General features: G+C 35.6%; 1 protein-coding gene across 4 annotated transcripts in view; it reads right to left on the bottom strand.

Moving 5' to 3' along the window:
* Positions 1–22,137, bottom strand: part of faf (ubiquitin carboxyl-terminal hydrolase-like faf) — a 1,099,079-nt gene that overhangs the window by 447,446 nt on the left and 629,496 nt on the right. For all 4 annotated transcript variants that reach the window (XM_090401226.1, XM_090401227.1, XM_090401224.1 and 1 more), the window contains one exon: positions 3,393–3,534. In XM_090401226.1, coding sequence (XP_090257352.1) covers positions 3,393–3,534 — 142 coding nt within the window. The remainder of the gene's footprint in view (positions 1–3,392; positions 3,535–22,137) is intronic.

A 22,137-nucleotide genomic window follows, 5' to 3' on the forward strand; every position in this document is an offset into this window, starting at 1 on the left:
AAAAAATCTAAATGTTTTGCATTATTTTTTACTGTTAATATTAAAGAGTGATTTTAGATATACAATTTTATATGAAATCTAACACCTTCAGGGATTTTTAAAAAATTTAACAATATTAATTATAACAGAAAGATAATCAGAATAGTAATCAAAATTAAATTTTGAATCCTAATCAAACCAACTGCCCTCCTAAAACATAATTAAAACATATAGGAATATATCTTAAGATAATATTGCACCTGCAACTTCTGTTCATAAATGTCTTAAATAATTTTTGCTAGTGTCTGATTCACGTATGGATCTTGCATGAAGTACTCAGCAGGGAAATTCCTTAATAATTTTAAAATTCTTTCATCCACCTTCATATAGCGAGATTTATCCAGTGTAGTTGCTATAATGTTTAATGCTTCCATATTTAAGCATTTCAGGTCTTCTTTCAGATCTTCTGGCCCAGCTGCTTTTCTGAAATTCTCCCCTAAATTCATTTCTTATGGATAATTTCTACTACTTTTCTATCACTGATTACTCAATTTTATACTTTTCAAAGTGATTACTCAAGATATCTAGAATACCTTTATCTTCTAGACTTTATATCATAATAAGTTTAGTTTAATCCTTTATCCAAGTGTGAGCAAACAAAGTTTGCGCCCGAAAGTATCTTCAGGACTGGGGTAAGGTAGTGCAACACCAGGCAACTCGTTGCAAAGGTGGATAAAGTTCCATCACTCCTATCTCAGTATCTCCCATAATGCAAAGCACATCTCCTTGCAGAAATGTGTAATGCTATGCATTAAGGCAAGGGCCACTACCCATACCGGTTTCGACCTTTATTGAGGTCTCGTCAATGGGAGCCAGGCCCAGTAGTGGAGATACAAAGGCAGAAGCAATGAGAGGTCATCCCAACCCATAGGAGTTGCCAAAGGGTGTGCAACTTTATTATTAAATTACTCTGAATTCAGAGAAAGATGTTGAGAGTTTATTTTTCACTTGGTTAGACTATAATAAGTTTAATTTAATCCTTTATCCAAGTGTGAGCAAACAAAGTGCGCCTGAAAGTATCTTCCACTGACGAGACCTCAATAAAGATCGAAACCGGTATGGGTAGTGGCCCTTGCCTTAATGCATAGCATTACACATATCCGCAAGGATATGTGCTTTGCATTATGGGAGATACTGAGATAGGAGTGATGGAAGCTTTCTCCACCTTTGCAACGAGTTGCCTGGTGTTGCACTACTTTACCCCAGTCCTGAAGATGCTTTCGGGCACAAACTTTGTTTGCTCACACCTGGATAGAGGATTAAACTAAACTTATTATAGTCTAACCAAGTGAAAAATAAACTCTCAAGACTTTATATCTCTATTGTCATCCATGATTTTCCAGCACTTATACGATATTTTCTCTATTTAATTCACCTTTTCATGACTTTCATTTACTTACTCTGCCCCAATCTCTAAGAATGCATGCTGATTTACTAGCTAGACACTATCTATAATAATTTATAATAAGTTCATAATTTCTTGCACTTCTTTAATTTATTGAGTATGATCAAGTTTTTTTCATAATTGCAGACAACTTCACTACTGGTTGCATTATTAATGGTGTCATTTTAAGGATTTGCTAGTGAGACAGGGCCCAAAAAATTGTAGGAAATCCTACTTGCCATAAAAAATGTACTCACCAAGACACCCCCCCACTAATTATTTAATGATTCAACTCAATAAGTCAACAGGATTTGTGGGTTACAGAAATTGTTGATAGTTGGAAAAGAGGTGATATATTGAGACATACAAATTACAGTGGGGTTTTAATAAGATTTATTCAGAGGAAAATTTTCAGAACAGGTCTGGTGGTGAGAGAACTAGGGGCCATCCATGAAAGCTGAGTAAGAGTGTTAGAACGATTTTTTACTTGGAGAGTAGTGAATGAGTGGAATAGGTTGCCAGAGTCTATTGCGGATGCCATGACTGTGATGTTGGATGGTTCTTGACATAATGTTTAGGGCTTCCCTCGATGAGTACAAGGGCTCATTGGAGTTGCCCGTAATAATAATAATAATATACCCGTAGAAGAAACTGATTAGGCTGGGGATGTTGGAATTTTAGTAGATAGGAATTTGAAGTTCAAGGGCCATATAGCAAAGATTGCAAATAGAATACAGAGGATAGTTGTAGGGTTGATGAAACATGTAAGGATAAGGAAGTCATTTTGTCTTTTTACAAGATCTTGATATGATCTCACATGGACTACTGCATGCAGGATCTCTTGATTTTCATGGTGATGATACAGTGGAAAGAGTACAAAGGAGGAATGGATTGTCCGATTGAGACTTTGTGGACTATAGGACACTAGCACACACACGATACCGGTACATGGTATTTTTCATTATATGGAGGGTGAAAAGATGATGAGATGAGAGGGCATCCATGGGAGTTGAGAATGAATGCAGCAAAGAAGGGGATGAGAGCTAGGTTTTTCTCTCAGAGTGGAATGGATTGACCTTGGAGGCTGTGAGTGCAGGAATTCAAGAAAAGCTATGCCTCCATAGCTTTTCTTGAATTCCTGCACACTATTACACAATTTTCAGTGATGGTGGCTCATTCTCTCCTCTTACATTTCATTTCCTGTATAGTCACATCTGTATTTATAAGAGAGTAAGAAGTAAAATCCTCTTGCTAACTTAATTTCATTATCATATCATCTCTTTTCCATCTATCCACATCTGTTAATCTCTGTTATCAAAGATGTTAAAAATTAAAAACTGCTCGAGTTAAATCAAGACTAATAGCATATAGCTTTATATCTATTTTATGGAATAATGTTTTAAACTCACAATAAAATATCAAAATTCAAAGATTACAATTCATCCTTTTAGACTGTTGCAGCATTAGATCAATAATGCTTTACAGAGCTGGAAAACAAAATCTATTAAAAAAAAGAGAAAGCAGTCTCTTCTTTGTATATGTTCTGCTTTGAATATAAATTACTGAGAATATATTTGGTCAATTCAGATATGAACAATGGGAGAATGAGAGATGATTAACTATACATTAAATATAGTGCTCAGATCAACGCTGTCATTTGTAAATTCTAAGCTCAATATGGTTTGAACTTGTGCAGAGAATAGAGAATTATGTGCAGCAAAGAATCTTGGAGGTGCATAATGCTAAAGAATAAGATAAGATTTATGTAATCTTTATTATTTTGAAGGCTTCTAAATGATTTTGTAAATTGTATGCATGTATTATGAAATCTGGGTTATTTTGAGTAATCAACAGGACACCTAAGACTACAATATATAGCTGAAGTTTCCAAGACTACATATTTATATATAAAAGAGATTTACAAACTTTTTTCAATTTATTCTATGTTTCAATAGTGACAAGTTCAAACCTTTTTATTGCACTTTTCACAATGGTAGGCATTAGCTCCTTCCAGGAGATCTCCTTTAACATACTGTTCCATTGAATCAAGCAGATTGCTGTTGTTCCTGATATCTATGTTCAGTGTTGTGAATGACTCTTCTCTGGAATATCTAAAATATAATATGCATTATCATTTGAAGAAGATTTTGTTTATTCCTACATATCATCATAGAATGATGCATAAATGACAGGTAATTATAACTACTATGTACAAAAGTTATAAATTTTATGAAGATTTGAGTATTTCATATCCATTTATTTCTGAAAATCCTCAATACACCCACCTTTGGCTATGAGTATATATGCTACTTTGATGAAGACACTTTCCACTGAATGAACAGGTATGCTTACCTATTATTTCATCAAAATGGCAGCCAGCTAATACAATGAAGTTAGACATATTGGGTTTTGATCTTATCCTCAAATGATATTACAAGGCATCAAGTCCTTCAATAGGATGCAAAATTATGAATCTGTGCTAGTCAATAAAACCTGTAAACTCCAATTTCTTTGAAACAAGTTGCCCTGTGGAAATGTAGCACATTTCCACAGGACAACAAGTTTCACGATGCCACTTCAATAGGATTCCATTCCAATTTTGATTGCCCAGAACAGATAAAAAGTTTGCCATTCATTTTTTCATGTACTACAAAATGAATCTCTAACCCAAACTAGAAGCAGCATTCCAACACTGTACATCACATAAACAACAGATGGGACACTCCTAAACAAAAACAAGCTATAATAGCCATAATTATATTAATAGTGTTTAAGAGGAGTAACATGGGAATTTTCCCAGAAACTATACTTAATAACTAAACACTTCCATCTGATTTGAAGAGTGTTATTTCATGTGTCATCATTTAATACCACAGCTTTTTAATGGCTAGTCATGAACACTTCACCATAAAAACAGAACACAGGCACCGACTAGGGGTAATGTTTGAATTGTACACAGTAACCCTTCCATGGAAAAACCAAAGATTCATGCCTATACATTAGGTTTTGCTACAAACATCTAGAACTATAAATATCTTCAGATATTTCTCTCGACTAGCATTTCAATGCTAGTCGAGAGAATCCCCTGAAGCATGACCACAGAAAATGACGACACAACCAATTTGCCAACATTTTTACTACTGCACTTTCAACATTTAATTGTATCAGTTTTTAAGATATCAGACCCATGTCTTTGAAAAAGAGGGTGAGGTAGCTGTTCCAAAGAACAGAAGTACACAGAAGGAATTAAAGAACAGAATTTCATCTAGAAAGTTTAAAGCCAGACAGTAAAAGAATGCTGATCAGCAACTGCTCATGTTCATCTAAACATTCTCCTAGAAATACCTACAGAAAAGACATAAAGTAGAACTACAGTGTTTATGAGAGAAAAAGAAAAATTGAATAAATCTGTGATACAAGGACCATTGATCTTTTCAACCAAATCCCAGATCCTCTGTTCAATCTGAAATAATGTTATCTGGAATTGGAATACATGGTTAAAATGCAAACAAACAATGAAACAAAATTTGATTGAATGGGGAAATGAAGAGGCTTTCCTGAAAAGAATACTTCTCTATTTATACAGCTTCTGTATAAATAGAGAAGTTGTTCGTAACAAACCAATGCACTGGTATAGAATGCAGTGCCATCATTAGGAACATCAAATCTGAGAGAGAAGTGGAAAGGCAGAAACAAGTGGAAGAAAGAAGTCTTAAAATAAGAACATAGCAGAAAGCCCTTCAACTGCATTCTTCAAAAGACGGTTCACCAAATTTTGCAAAGAAGGCATGGATGGTGAAGATATGCCACCACACAAGACACCCTTGACTCCTTTCAAAAGAAACTCACTTTTGGAACATTAATGCCTTTCCTGTAAATATCCAAGATAGGCTCAACAAGATCCATTACAGCAGCTGAAGTTACCACAGCCTATACAGATTGCTAGACAGGAACTAGAGACAGGAAAATCCCCATGACCTGATGGTCTAGGGACAGAACTTTGCCACAAGGATTGGGATTTTATTCTTCTGATTCTAGTTTATCACCATCATATATTAATGTACGAATAGGAATTATATACAGAAATATTCAAAACTGATGGAGATAAAGTCTATTAGATGAAAGTGAGCTAGGTTTCTCTATTTTGTGCCAATTGGTAAATGGCAACAAGCCTCATCTTCCAAAAGTTTGGAAGATGAGAAGAAGTAGTTTAAATATAGGGATTGCCAAAACTGTTTCCTTGGTCTTCCTCTCCTTCTGTGCCCATTAGTTGTCTTGTAGAGAGCAAGAGCACTCAATGTAAGTAAAGTTGGATGTCTAAGTTCATGTCCCAAACATCTCAGTTAATTTTTATGAATTTTTTGTGTTAGGAGACTTTTCTGACTCTTTGAGAATGACAGTATTGGTGATACTATCTGCTTGTTGAGTAGTGATGTTCCATGTCATGTCTATCATGTAAATATGGAAATCTCATCATCACAAATTTTGGTATTTGTAATGATGACATTGGATTTCCAGATATTAGTTAAACTTTTACAGAACTAAAGAACTTTGTGTTTTCTTTACACTATGTCAGAGTATCGATGCAAGCAAGGTATTGGAAACCATTTACTTCAAGAATGTGATTATTTAGCATAATATTTCCTTCTATTCTGTTCTTCAGGACTTAGTTTTAATGCTCTTGACTGCCAATCCAATCAGTACTGCATTTTTACATAAATTATCTAAGTGGTTTTGGGCAGTCTGAAGGTTAGTCAATCAAAGAAACATCATCTGCAAAACACAGACTGCTTATGTGGGTTTGTCATGCCAAATCTTCGAGGGTTATTCCATACTCATTTCCTGTGAGTCTAAATGCATAACAAAGGGTATTAATGAAAAGATACAGTGTCACTCATTCTACTTATACTCTAATCCTTTTCTTTCTACAGGACATGTAGAGAGGAGGTACAATTGTACTATAGATTTACAAAAAAAAAAAAAGTCATTTGTGGGTGGAAGCCACATAAAAAAAATAAAAGATAACCTAGATACCAAAAGTCTTCTGATGTTGGTGGTATCTTCTCAATTCCACTCAAAAGCTGCACTCTAATACTTCACACACAAACTTTGTTTGCTTACACTTGGATAAAGGACTAAACAGAATATAATTTCTTGGAATCTTTAATTTAATTTACAATCAGGTGAAAAAAATTTCAACAACTAGGTCTAATCCAGAGTATTGTAATACTAAGATGTTACACCTTTTCACCATTTGTATGTGAGAAATATATAATTTCTGCATTACTTCAACTGCTGATGAGACTTCAATAAAGGTAAAAACGGGTCTGGGTAGTGGCTCTTCCCATAATGCATAGCATCATACACACCTTAAAGGGTGTGTGCTTTGCATTATGTGATACTAAAGCAATCAATATGAAGTCATTAGCCTCTATACCCAAACTTTATTTGCTTACGCTTGAATAAATGATTAAACAATAATACAATTTTGTGGCATCTTAAATTAAGCCTCTCTGTATGTTTTGCTTCTCTGTATGACAAAATCTGCATTCTTGATTATGGGTCTAAAGTCACTATAGTAAGCACTTAACTTGGTTAAATGCTCAGCTCAGGTTTGGCAAAGAACAGTAACCTGTACTACAAGATAAGGCACAAAGGACATTCACTGGTCTTCAAGTGCATATCTTGCAGCTGGCATATGCAGGATAGGAATGTTAGTATTTTATCAAAAATGAAGATAAAAAAATTTGCCTCCCTCTGTTAGGAGTGGGATTAAAACTTGCATGCTCTTAGGGCTGGGATGAAGACAATATTTTTGGCAAATGTGCATGGGGAAAACTGAAGACCATTTGCAGCTGTCCAAGTGGAAAAATGATTAAGAGCTTGCTGTAACCATCTTTCAAGAATGCCAAAATATGGTAAAATTACCAACCTAAAGGATGATGCATATTGTGATGGTTGCTGTTACTTGGTATTTTCAGCTGAAGCAACTAAGGATATGAGCCCATGGTGTTGTCTATTCATTCCATGTATTTTGCCCAGTTTTCATTTTTTCTTTTTTTTTTAAATGAAACAAAACCTAAGTGCCTAGGAGAGGAAACCCTACCACCTACATATGAGATCATATAACTCATCTTCAGGATTGCATATAGTAGGATGCAGTTGTTCTGTTGTTGTATTAACTCTGACATCATTGTGACATTTAACACAGGACCATGTGAACCTTCAAACTTCTTCCTCTTGGATTAAAGGATGAGAGAGAGTAGATTGGACACAATTGGACTTAACAAATTTGGTTAGAAAGCTTTAGGTGAAAACAAGGAGAGTCCTAACATGTATTTGAGTAGGATAGGCCTTTCAGTATAAAAATCACTAAGTTGTGTCATATGCTTTTATCCATATCAAAGAAACAGGCTGCAAATTACTCACTTAGGAAAGTATCTCTAATCCATATTTCAAGTTTGATTAAATATTCTAATAGGAATTTTTTATTTTTTTAATAAAAGACAGCATGATGGAAAAAAAAAAAAAGTTGCTGCCCAGCAGAAACTGTCAAAGATGACAATTTCTGTCATATAAGACCTTACTCAAAACAGCTAGTCAGTGTTACTGATATTATTGATTTATTGTGTTTTTTTTTTTTGGGGGGGGGGATTTTGGGATCCATGCTCGGCACTTGAAAGGCAGTAATAATTTCTCATTTCCAGGAATGGGAAAATCCATTTTCACAGAAGATTCTGTTGTACAGCCAAAACTTGATCCGTGAAAGACAGTGAGAGATGCTTAATCATCTCACAATGGATATTGCTCTAATACTATAGCAGTTGTTTGATAATGAACCCAAGTAGTTTTCAGTTTTTCAATTGGCTGAATATAAAATTCCAGGCCATTCATCAAAGAGATCAGAATTTATTTTCCTGCTTTGTTTTTTTTTAGGGTGATGAATTTCAGAGCGTAAGAAGATACAGTTGACATTCTGGCAAAGCTCTCCCCAAGGATATCTGTAATTGATTTTGGGTCAGCAATTTTGCATTCCCTGTCTACCAGGACTAAAAGTGGGACAACAGTATAATCTGCCCTTCATTTTTATAGACTTTGTCTGCCTCTTTTATTTTTTTTTTTTCATGGTCAAAAAAGACGTAAACTGGATGCAAGAGCCCTTTATACTCTTGAGGATGAGTACAACATGCTCGAGTAATTCAAGTTTAAAATTAATTTAAACAATTCTAACAGAGTATTGCTTTGGGATAAAATAAATTTATTTCTGTTGTAAATTTACAATGTGTATAGAATAAAATCTCTTTGTACCTGGTTATTTCATACTGCTAACAAAATCTTTTGTAAAAAGAAATGGAGATACATTTTTCTGACAATGATGATTATTATTAAGGGAGACCTCCAGCAAGTCAGGAACTCATTAAAGGAGATCATACTGTTTGCACCAGCTCATAACTGTTCTTGAATTCATTCATGCTATTTGCATGAATTGCAAGTAGCATGAAAACGCACATCCACACACAACATCCAACAGCAATCCATTCCAATCATGCACTACTTTATGAGAGAAAAATCTAGCCCTAATCCCCTTTTCAACAGCATTCATTCTCAACTTCCATGGATGCCCTCACATTCTTTCCCCACCCTCCGTAATATGAAAAATTCAATCTGCTGAAATTCTGTATAACACTCTCAGAAGTTGGTAAGTCTCAATAACACCACCCCTCTTCCTCCTGTTTGCTAGTGTTGCAGCCTACATATTCTCAATCTGTCTTCATAACCTATATTCCACAAACCTGATATCATTTCTGACACTAACTTTGCACTCTCTACACTTTATAAGAATTACCATGGTAACCAGGACTGTGCTTAATAGTCCATGTGAGGTCTCTTATCAAGGCCTTGTAAGAAACAAAATGATTTCCTTATCTTTATGTGCTAAGTTTTGTTTCAGCACTGCCATTATTCTCTAAGTTATATTTACAATTTTTACTATATGACCCAGGAAATTCAACTTCCTGTCCACTAAAACAACAAGATCCCTAGCCTCATCAGTTTTTTTTTTTTTTCAAGCATAATCCCACCAATAAAATACAACATTGGATATCTAATCACACTAAAGTGCATGCTTTTACATTTATTAATATTGAATTGACAGCCTTTTTCGCATGCCCACAATTCCAGCCTATTGAAATCATTCTGAAAGAACTGCATATCAGTTTTCCTGATTATCCTAAGTATCCTTGCATCATCGGCAAATAGCTGTATGTCACATGTTAAATCCTTCCCAATGTCATTAATCTGTAGACTGAATAACAGTTGACCAGATCCTTGTGGAGGGTGTGAATCTTGTAGATTCACACCCCCCATATACCACTTTTTGATATCTGTCAGTCATTCTTTTACCCATGCCAACAGTTGATACTCCAATGTCATATTCCCAAATTTATACAACAGTATTCCATGCTATATGCTGTCAAAAGCCTTAGCAAAATCCAAAAGTGGTATATGGGGGGTGTGAATCTTGTAGATTCACACCCCTCATATACCACTTTTTGATATCTGTCAGTCATCCTTTTACCCATGCCAACAGTTGATACTCCAATGTCATATTCCCAAATTTATACAACAGTATTCCATGCTATATGCTGTCAAAAGCCTTAGCAAAATCCAAAAGTATCATGGTGTATCCATTCCCCTTGTCTAACTCAGTGGTAACATTATTATAGATTGTGAGCAAGTTGTTAAAACATGACCTTCCCTTAGTAAACTCATGCTGTTCGTTGCAAAGTAGAGATTCTCTGTTCAATCCATTTCTGAATTCGAGCCTTAACCAACTTTTCCAAAATCTTCACCACCAGTACTGAGATACTGATTGGCTGATAGTTGGATACATCAGTCTTTGAACCATCTTTATGGAATGGAATTACCATATATTCTTTCCACTCCTGCAGAATCTTCCCTGTTCTGAGATTCAAATTATATAGACTGGTCAAGTGAACAGCCAGTTCTGCTGATCACTCTTTTAGCATGTGTGCTGATATCTTATCAGTTCCTATTGAAAGATTCTAATTCAGTTTGTGCAACAGCTCTAGTACTTCTTCCTCATCCACATGAGTTTCCTCATACTGTGAAGTGGTGAGTTCAATGTTGCATATACCAGATTGATAGCTCTTAGCAAAATGGCTGCTCATTAGTTGAACAATTACTTCTGCATCAGTCACCCACATCCAGTGGTGAGCTATAAGGGTTGAATGAATTATTCATTCAACAAGAATAATTCATTCAACACTGCTTATACGCACATGCAGTGTGAATGAATGGAATGGATTGGATGCAATGGCAATCAATTCCAATCATGCACAACCCTACGAGAGAAAAATCTAGCTCTCACCCCCTTCTTAAGTGACATTCATTATCAGTTTCCAAGCATGCACTCCGATCCTTTCCCCACGCTCTATAAATTGAAAAATTCCATCAACTGAAATCCTATATAACAATTTCTGAAGTTTGTAAGTTTTAATCATATCACAACTCTCTTTCTCCTGCTTATTAGTGTCTGAGTTCTACAAATTCTCAATCTGTCTTCATAATCAGTATTCCACAATCCTGATATCATTTTTAACACTCTCTTTGCACTCTCGCCACTAAATCAGAATTGCAAAGGAAACCAGGAGACCAGACCTGTGCAATAGTCCAAGTGAAGTCTCATCAAAGCCTTGTAAAGAAGCAAAATGACATCTTTATCTTTATAAGTGAACATTCATTTCAGCACTGCAATTATCTTTTGAGTTGTATCTGCAATCTTCACTACATGGCCATTGAACTTCTACTTCCTATCTACTAACACTCCAAGATCCCTGGCCTCATCAGTTTCTTCTAGCATAATCCCACCAATACAATACGACATTTGATATCTAATCATGCCAAAGTGAATGACTTTACTTTTACTGAAATTACATCCATTTTCCCATGTCTACAATTCCAGCCTATTCAAATCAGTCTGCAAGCACTGCATATCAGCAGTTTTCCTGATTACCCTAAATATCTTTGCATCATCAGCAAATAGCTGTATGTCACTTGTCAAATCCTTCCCAATATCATTAACGTACAGATTGAATAACAGCGGACCAAGCACTGATCCTTGTGTACATCACTGGTTACATTAATTCTTATACATTCACATCCCCATAGACTTCTTGATATCTGTCAGTCAGCCATCTTCTCATCCACACTAATATTCTATAACCCAAACCGATATTCTCCAATTTATGCAACAGTTGACCATGCTGTATTCTCACAAAAGCCTTACCAAAATCCAAAAGTATCACGGTGAATCCATTCCTCTTGTCTGTCTGGTTCAATGGTAACACTGTTACAGAATGAGAGCAAGTTGCTAAAGCATGACCTTCCTTTAGTAAACTCATGTTACTCATTGCAAAGTAGAATGAGAGCAAGTGCCTAAAGCATGACCTTCCTTTAGTAAACTCATGTTGCTCATTGCAAAGTAGAGATTCACTGTCAAGCCGATTTCTGAATGTGAGCCCTAATCAATTTTTTCCAAAAATCTTCACCACCACTCCTCAGATACTAATTGGTCGATAGCTGGATACATCAGTCTTTGTACCACTCTTGTGCAATGGAATTACCATACATTCTTTTCATCGCTGCAGTATCTTCTGGTATTAAACAGCCTGGTCAAAGGAATAACCAGTTCAGCTGAACACGCTTCCTGCAACAGTTCTAATACCTCTTCCTTATACAAATCAGTTTCTTCATCAGCAAAGAGGTAGCAGTGAGTTCAATGTTGCATACACCAGGTTGACAGCTTTTAACAAAATGGGCACTCATAGCCGAACAACCTCTTCTGTATCTGTAACTCTCTCACACCATCTGCATTTAAAAAAGAGTTAATCTTTCATATCCATTCTTTCTTTTACTTGAAGCATATCAACAGAATTCTTGTGGGTTGTCTTTAGCACATAGAGCCAGTTTCTTTTCATACTCAGACTTTGCTTACTGTACAACAGTTGTCACTATTCTTGACTGCTGATTATAATTTTCACAATGCACATCAATCTTATGTACATGGTATTCTTTCCACATCATTTTCTTATGAATCTCTTGCTTAATAAGCTTGACTCCTACCCTATTTATTCTTCAAACTCTTTGGACACATTCTGATATCGCATAATTTAAGTATTGTTTAAACGATTCCCAGGCACTGCTAATATTCTTCCCATCCAGCAACTGATCCCATTCCACTGAGTTAAGTTTACTCCTCGGTTGATCATAATTTCCTGCTTTGTAGTTCAGCATTTAACCTTTTCTGAATGGAACATTCATAAACTTAGTCACTTCACAGGTGAGTAACACATGTTCACTAGCACCAACTGGAGACAGAATAGTTACATCTTTAACTGAAACGCCCTCAGACACTATAATGAAATCTAACACTCTTTGACCTTGAGTTCCTTCTGTCAGCTGCTGCTTGAGGAAGTTGTCCTGCAAGAGGTCAATAAATTTGTTTTCATTCTGCTCACGAGATTCTACTGCTGCCCAATCAATATTATAGTTAAAGTCACCCATTATGATTACTCTTTTTTGCACTCATCTTTTCTATTTGGTGATGCATTTCTTCATCACTAGCAGCCAATCCACCAGGTCTGTAACAACACACCACTATATAATTGGTCTTGTTAGATTCCACCTATCACCAGGTAGCTTCAAACTCGCTGTCACATGAAATACTGTTAGTAGTACTACAATTATAGATCTCAACATTAACTTGATTCAAGTCACCCGATATCATTAGCAGCACCCCCTCCCTCTCCTATCATGACTATCCTTTTTAAAAATACTGTATCCTTTACACTCGATATAGTTAATATGTCTGATTCTGATAGCCAGGTCTCACTAATGCCTACAATCTGAGGTCCCAACATATTGACCAAGGCAACAAACTATACCCCTTTGTTTCTGATACTCCCCTAGCATCCATGTATAAACATAATAATCTACATGCTTGTTCCTTTGTATACTCATGTCTGCAGTCTGCACGACACAGTTACACAACTTGCAGATCTCTATTCTTCTCTAGTGCCACATACATGTAGTCATCTTTGTACACGTCTGATGAGTCCAAACTGGACAAATACAAAGTAGAAATCATTCTCTCCTCGTCATCATTTCTATGATAAAGCCAATCCTCATTATTAACACAGTTATATAACATTGTCGCTCTTACACTCACATTCTCTTATACCAGTTATTAGTTTTTAAAGACTCCTGATAACAAATACACTCAGGTTTAGGCTCTCTCTCTCAGACACAAATCCAATCTTCCCTTAATTTCACCCCACACATCCAAAAACTTGCATCCATTTCTTCTACACCTATGCATCAAATCGTTTGTCATCATAGCCATTCTTTGTAATTCATTTTTATCATATCGAGATTAAAATCCTGCGATTTTCAGTTTCTCACTCTTGCCTCTTCCAACAACCTTTTCATGTCTTCTATCATACTGAACTTATCACTAGTTAAGTCTTTAGTACCTACTACAATTGCGATCTTGTTTACTTTTCTAAGAAGTTTACTTAGAAGACTAAATTTTCTTAGTCTTCTAAAGAACTTGCATAAACCTCAACAGGAATTCTTTATTGGATATCTCTGCATAAGTGTGATATAATTTTGTTTCACTTATTGCAGACTATGACTGAGCTCTAATCAGTTTATCTAATTTTCTGTTCTGATAGCAGAAAAAGTGATTTGAAACCAGAGATTTCAAATCAATTTTCCTTCCTACTGAAATATACTCATGCTGGATATGTTTTATTAATACAGCAATCCCTCGATTAATGCGTCTAATGCATTTTTTAAAACAGGCGCATTAATCGAAAACACACTAATCAAATACAATAACCTATGGGAAAAAGTATAATTCATTCTTCAAATTTCTTTTTTGATCCTTAATTAATTTTTATAAAAGAATTAGGATATATCTCAGGGCCTAGTACCAGGAAAACCATGAAGCTGAAAGACAATAAAACATATTCAGAATATAAATTTATTATTCTACTTCTTAACAAAGAATTGAACTAACATAGTTTGGCAGGCATTCTGTTTCTTCTTTTTCATACAACTGACGGTATGGCCCTATTGCCTCTTCTACTATTTCTGCAAATCTTACTGCTTCTCTCTTCATCAGGGTTAGCCTATAAGCATTGCTACTTAAAAACATTGATTGTTTCTGTGAAATCTCTTTGGCCTTGTCAGTGATTAAATTTTCTTCATATTCTTGAGGATCTTCTTGCTGTGCATCTAAATTTAGCATGTCTGATTCACTCAAATTCTCAGAATGAGATTTAATTAATTTAGATTCATTTCAAAACCTCTAAAATTATTTGCACAATGTGGAAGAATGTGCTTCCAAGCAGTTTGCATATTGCTAGCAGTAATTTCATTCGACTTTGCGACTTTATAACCAGGCTGAGATTTCTCTGATTTGGCCAGAAAAATCTTGGAAGGCATTCACTTCCAAAAAAGGCCAGTATTATCGACATTAAATAATATTTGTTAGTCATAATAGCCCCTTCTTCCACAATTTTCTTCAAAATCTCTGGATAATTTGCAGCCATCTCCTTATCTGCGCTTGCAGTTTCGCCTGTGATTAGAATGTTATGTAGGCTATTTCTCTTTTTGAAATGCTCAAAGTACCCAACACTAGCATGGAATTCTTTTCCATCATTGATAGCTCTTTCTTTCAAGGTTGCAAAGAGACTTAATGCTTTTGATTTAATAAGGTCAGTGCTTAGTGGGATCCGTTTTTGGTTACAATCTTTGATCCAAGTAGAATGAAGTCTCTCTAATTCAATCATTATAATAGTTTCATTTCAAGTGCATGCATGATGAACTTGAAGCAGCTTTACCTTTCTCTTTGTATTTAGCAGCTGTGCTTAAAATTGCTCATATAGTTGATTCACCCATTTTTGTGTTCTTGTCCTATCTTTGCTCTGGACTCACATTGTTCATTTTTCTGTATTATTTCAATTTTTTTTCTTTCAATGAGATTACTTTTCAAATCATTTTCACACTTCCACTTTTTTGCTCTAATTCTTTTACTCGTGGTTGGGAAAATACTTAAAAAAAAAAAATAAATAAAATAAGGAAAGCAATTGCAAAGGACGCACGAGATATGATCAGGAAAATGCTATGCAATTAGCAGACAACATAAATTTTGTCAGTAAAGTTGGAACATATTGAACATGGAAATAGTGTAGTATGCCATTAAAAAATAACTTTGTAAACTGTTTTAAATTGGTAACTAAATTATTTCATCCTGGTGAGTGATTTTTTAAAATAGCTAGCCATAAAAAAATGTATAGATAGAAAATTTTAAAAATTTGTAACATTTATTTTTAACATGTACATAGATGTACTAATTGAATTTGGGTATAGAAAAAAACTGATGCACTAATCGGAGGCGCATTAATCGAGGGATTGCTGTATTATTTCATATAACCACCTTTGATTCTTCTTATGTTCATGAATATATATAAGGATCCGACGGTTAGCCTTGTGACTTTGCGCTTCGCAACCATATGCCTGGGGAAGGAGTGTTCTAGATAGCTTCGTTCAGTTCACTGAACAAACTCCAGGCTTATCCATAAACAACTCCTGCTCTTTTATCATTTTTAGAGCCTGTGTAGCTCAGTGGTTGTGGCGTTTGCACACCACGGCACTTGGCCGCACGAAGGAAGACTTGGTTTCGAGTCTAGTCGGCGACTAGAGGAAATTTTTCTAAGCCTTTTTTCGACCGGTTCCCGAGTTAGTCGATCTCTGGCAATCTCTGGCACGGGCAAGCGGGTTTTTCCTCCCGGAAACTCGGGTTTTTCGTCCCGTAAACTCAAGAAAATCGACCATAGAACCCACATTATTTCAGACATTAAATATATTGTGCTAGGGTTAGGGCCCACGAGATGGCTGCACATTTGAGCCGTCTCCCTTCACCGTGAATCGCTTAATTAGTGATAGCCTTGGGCCATCTATCTCTGATTGGTACCAATGGAGATTGAACTGCCAACTCAGTCTCCAAAAGTTAGATAGAGGTAAATGGCCTCGCCTACTCCCCGTATACAGGAATAAAAAGGTGTTAGCTGATTTATATATATATATATATATATATATATTCATGTACTTTCCAAGATCAGTTATTCCATATTACATAGAACTTATGCTGGAAAGCAATTTCAATGAGAGTGAGTCAGTACAATGGCATTTGGCATATGAGAGTAGACTATACTTTTCTTGATGCTATTTTTTTTTAAGTCCACAATTCATATATTCTCAATTAGAATATATGAATTGTCACTTGAACATAATGTTTCCTGAACAACACTACTGACATTCTTATTTTGATATTCAGTCTCAACATTACTTGGATCTAGTTTTCATAGTTATACTTTCACAAGTTTCAATAAGATTTCTATATGACAGTTAACATATACAGGAATATCCCAGTCATATGATGCATTAAGTACTGTATCAGTGTTGTACAACACCCCCCCCCCCCCAACACACACTACTTGTAGATGCATGTAATGGTTAAATAACATCTCTAAGCATTCACAAATTTGCATAAATTATGTAAATAAAGCATTAATTTATATCAGATGTGCAAATGAAAAACTTAAAATAATTTTGGCAACCATAAAAGTTATTTTCAGTAGATTGATTTAAGGGACGACACCAACCATTTTGGTTTTCAATCTACACCATTAAAAGTTCTTGCATTCTGGCAATAAGATTGCCACGTTTATGAAAAACTGCAGTATTAACTAGTGCAAAACTTTTCACTTTATCTTTGTTTTCAACAACTGTAACAAAAGTAGGGCAAGGTATGTTTAGCCTGTGCCCTATCTGAATATTCTATGCACCACTGTCACTAAATATAACAATTTTAATTTTAGTATGCAATGTATGTAATAGGTTTATGCGTCTTTTTTTTTCACTGGAAGCAATAACACTCTTACTTTGAATTTGATCTGCCATTATTATTATTATTATTACGTAACAACTCCAGGGAGTCCAAAGACTCATCGAGGGAGGGCACATACTCTATAACTTCTCATCTCCACCACTCAAATCCACCAACCACAATCTTCTTCATCATCTACACCAGTACTTCCCAAACTTATGGATACCAAGGCCTCCTTTGAAAAATTAAAATATTTCACGGCCCCCATTGAAAAAAAAATCATAGTATACACATTTATTATTATAATATTTATTGTATTTATATTCAATACAATTTATATTCAAGATTTTACATTTGCTTAAGTTTATTCAAGATTTAAGGGGTGCTTAAGGGTCAAAGCTGTATAACTGAGAGGAGACCTCACCACAGCCTTTAAAGGAATGCGGAGAACCAACCAGGGCTTCTGACCTAATGTCCAATCCTCACCTTCTCGTGGTGCACCCTGTTGGGTATCTACTTTGATAATGAATGAACGAGGATGAGATGGCAATTTGGGATTTAGCCGACCAAATTGTATTCTTATTGGTTAAACCAAAATAAAAAATGATGGTACAACATGACAAAATTTCATGCCGGCTGGGGCGTCGCCCGGTTAAACAAGGACCCCCTGTTGTTTTTGACAGGGAACCAGGGCGAACAGCAAAAAGTCAGCTACTGGAACAAATCTGAAAAGAAACCCCAATTCAACATCACCAGAGTTAAAGATCGGTACTATCAACGTAAGAAGCCTGAATGGCAAAGAAATGGAGCTAGCTGAGGAATTAGATAAGTACCAGATCGACATAATAGGGGTGACTAAAACAAAAAAGACCAAAACTGGTGAGATTTTTCTGAGCAATAAATACAAAATGTTATATTCAGGCAATGACAATCAAGGAAAAGAAGGAGTAGCCATAGTATTCAACACAAAATATGAGGCTAATCTTCTTGAATGGCAGTCAGTCTCAAATAGAGTAATGTGGGCAAATATGAGAATGGGGAACTGGACAATGAGACTAATTTGGGCCTATGGTCCCACAGAAGGTTCTACTAAGGTAGAAGTGTAGGAATTTTTTGAGGCTTTAGAAAAAGCAACAGACACAATGAAAAATGAAAAGTTGGTCCTTGTTGGGGATCTAAATAGCAGAGTAGGAAATGATTGTGAGACATACAAAAATATTTTGGGAAAATTTGTAGAAAAGAGCAAAGCTAATAATAATGGCAAATATCTGTTGGATTTCTGCTCAGGACATGGACTGGTTATTACTAACACCATGTTCCAACATAAAAATGTGCACAAATTCACATGGAGAGAAGAGGCAAGGAATAAGAAAAGTGTCATTGACTATTTTATTGTTGATAGTGATGTTTTCTCCCTGCTGCAGGACACCAGAGTGTACAGCGGATTTGAAATTGGAAGTGATCACTATTTAGTCTTGAGTAGGATAAAATTGAATTTCATATTGAAAAGAATAACATGTAAGAAAGTTTTAAAGCGAATAAAAGTTGAGCAGCTCTCAGATGTGAACTCTAGGCTAAAATACACAAAGATTATTGAAGAAAAAATGAAAGAGTTTGAGAACAGGAGTCAAACCTTGGAGATTCAGTGGCAAACTCTGAAGAAAACATTGATTGATTCTGCCAGAGAGGCATGTGACGAGGTTTTCTGTAAGGATAAAAAAATCAGAACTCCCTGGTGGACACAGGAAGATAAAGAGGCAGTGAAGGAAAAGAAGAAAGCATACCAAAAGTTCCTGTCAAATAAGTCAGCTTGTGCTCTTAGAGAATATAGAGACAAATGCAAGAATGCTAAACACTGTGTAAAACTAGCAAAACAAAAGTCATGGGAGGACTTTGGCAAGAATATAGAAAATAAATATCAAGAAGGTGGCAAAATATTCTGGAGGTTGTTGAAGAAGCTTAAGAATGGAGGAAAGAGTGCTGTAAAAGGAATTAGGGATGATAAAGGTGACATGAAAACGGGAGAAAAAGATATCCTTGAAGTATGGAGTAATTACTTTGAAAAACTGCTAAATGAAACAAGCAGTGATGACAGCACAGTGATAAAAAACACTGACCAGGCATGCAGTCAGAATACATATCCATACTAGAAGTAGAAAAAAGCCATCAAAGGCTTGAAATGTGGAAAGGCAGCATGAGTAGATGATATTCGACCAGAAATGCTGAAGTATGGTGATATAAGAGTCTTACAGTGGCTGCACTGCATAGTTAAGAAAGCCTGGACAGAGGGATGAATTCCCGATGATTGCAGTAGAGCTCTCATAGTACGCATATATAAAAAGGGAAATAAAACCTGAATGTGAGAATTACAGAGGTATTTCCCTACTGAGTGTTCCTGGCAAGATCTATGCAAGTATACTTAAGAAATGGTTGAGAAGAATTGTGAAAGAAAAGCTTGGTGAAGAACAAGCTGGATTCAGGCCAAATAGAGGCTGTCAGGATCAGATCTTCACTTTACAACACATAGTCGAGAAAGCATGGGAATATAACAAAGATCTGTATTTAAGTTTTGTCGATCTGAAAAAGGCATATGACAAGGTGCCAAGAGAGAAGCTATTCAATACGCTGCAGTTATATGGTGTCAATGGGGCATTATATCAAGCAATACTTAGTCTTTATTTGAGTTGTAAGTCAGCAATTAGAATTGAAGGAAGTACAGGAAGATGGTTTAATGTTAAATCTGGTGTGAGACAAGGATGTACATTATCCCCTCTGTTATTCATTATCTATATGGATCACATTATGAAGGAAAGTGGTATTAAACATGATATGTTAATGTTAGCTCTTTGCTTTATGCGGATGATGTTATACTTCTAAATAAATCTGCTACAAGTCTGCAAGATTCTCTGACTAAATTGAATAGCTGTTGTAATAGATATGGTATGAAGGTCAGCAATAAAAAGACAAAGACAATGAAAACAGGCAGAATCATTGAAAATGTCAACTGTATTGTGAATGGAGAACCTGTCGAACAAGTAAAACATTTCAGGTATTTAGGCACGATTTTTACTGAAGATGGTAAATTAAATATAGAAATAGACAACAGAATCAGCAAAGCTGGTATGGTGGGAAGTCAATTGAATAAATTCATATGGAATAAGAGAGAAATTAGTCGGAACACTAAATTATCTGTATACAAGACAGTGTTCAAACCAGTTTTAACTTATGGATCTGAGAGCTGGGTCAGAAGTAAAACACTTGACCAAAGATTAGAGATCACAGATATGAGAGTCCTGAGAAAGATTATAGGCATGAACAGATGCCATCAATGGCAATATCATATTAAAAACGAGGATATTAGGAAAGAACTTGACATTGTCAGCATCCAGGAATGCGTTACCAGAGCTAATCTCAGGTGGTATGGCCACTTAAACAGAATGGGCGAGGAAAGATTAGCAAAACAAGTGTTCTCTGCCAGGTTGGCAGCAAAACTACCCAGATGAAGACCAAGATATAGGTGGATTGATATGGTACAAAGTACTTTAGACGATAGAAATATAAGATCTGATAATGTTGGAGTCTTGACAAGTAACAGACTGATTTGGAGGAAAATGGTAGATAGGAAATTAATAATGATGTAATTTTTTCATGTAGTACTATCATATCCTGTACACCCCTTGAGGGTACATGGCAGGAATTTGATGATGATGATGATTTTACATTTGTAATCGTTTTTGTGTTTCTTATCAATACCTTTGAAATTAAACTTATATGAATAAGCATATATTTACTAATATTCACTAATCGCCAAAATACACAAGAAACAAAATTTGTGAACCAACACCAATCTGTGATTTTTTCCATTAAAATATAAAAAAGAACAAAAAAAATAAATAATAAAAATTAAATATGTTTCTTTTACGATTAAAAAAAATCTACTTAGTCTTAAAACATTTTAAATTTGTTTTCATTATTTCACCCCCCCAACAAAACTTACGCCCCCCTCCCAATGGGGGGGGGGGGTTACAGCCCACAGTTTGGGAAGCGCTGATCTACACCAAGCCATCTGTCACCGAACACCACCCCTATGGAGGGATTTGAACTAACAGTTCAAATAGCCCATGGAGGGATTTGAACTAACAGTCTTTTGGCTGGAGAGTGGATACACTAACCACTCGGCCAACCAGGCCATTATTAACAACAGTAAAATGAAATAGGCATTATAAGCCCATTATAATTCACAGCAAATGGCAAAACAATGATGCACACAATGAGCAACAATGTTTTAAACAAACAGTTCATCAGAGCTACACATTGGTTGATTCGAGGGAGCAGCATCATTTTGCTAAAGCCACTGTGTGAGCAAATGCAGCATCGCATACATGGGCACGATTGAAAGTGTAATACATGCAGATCATCTTAATGTGAAGATTCATAAGGTGGGTTATTATTATAAATGAAAGATGTTTCATTTAGACAATAAGATGATGAGACGGTATGCCCAAAAATAATTGGAATAAGTGAAACTTGGTTGTCTGAGGAGGATGTCATGTCAGGAATAGAATTTCAAGGATATATAATTTTTTGGAAGGATAGAGATGTGAAAAAGAGGAGTGGGAGTGCTATTAATGATTGCAGAGGTAATGTGTTTGCAAAGTGTGGAAATTGATAGTGTACAGATTTTGAATCTGTATAGTGCGAAGTTGAAATAAACAAGTCAGTATATCTGATAGGATGC

Source organism: Typopeltis vanoorti, chromosome 12 (genome assembly GCF_054136105.1).
Source record: "Typopeltis vanoorti isolate ZY-2024b chromosome 12, IOZ_Tvanoo_1.0, whole genome shotgun sequence".
In the NCBI taxonomy this organism is placed as follows: domain Eukaryota; kingdom Metazoa; phylum Arthropoda; class Arachnida; order Uropygi; family Thelyphonidae; genus Typopeltis; species Typopeltis vanoorti.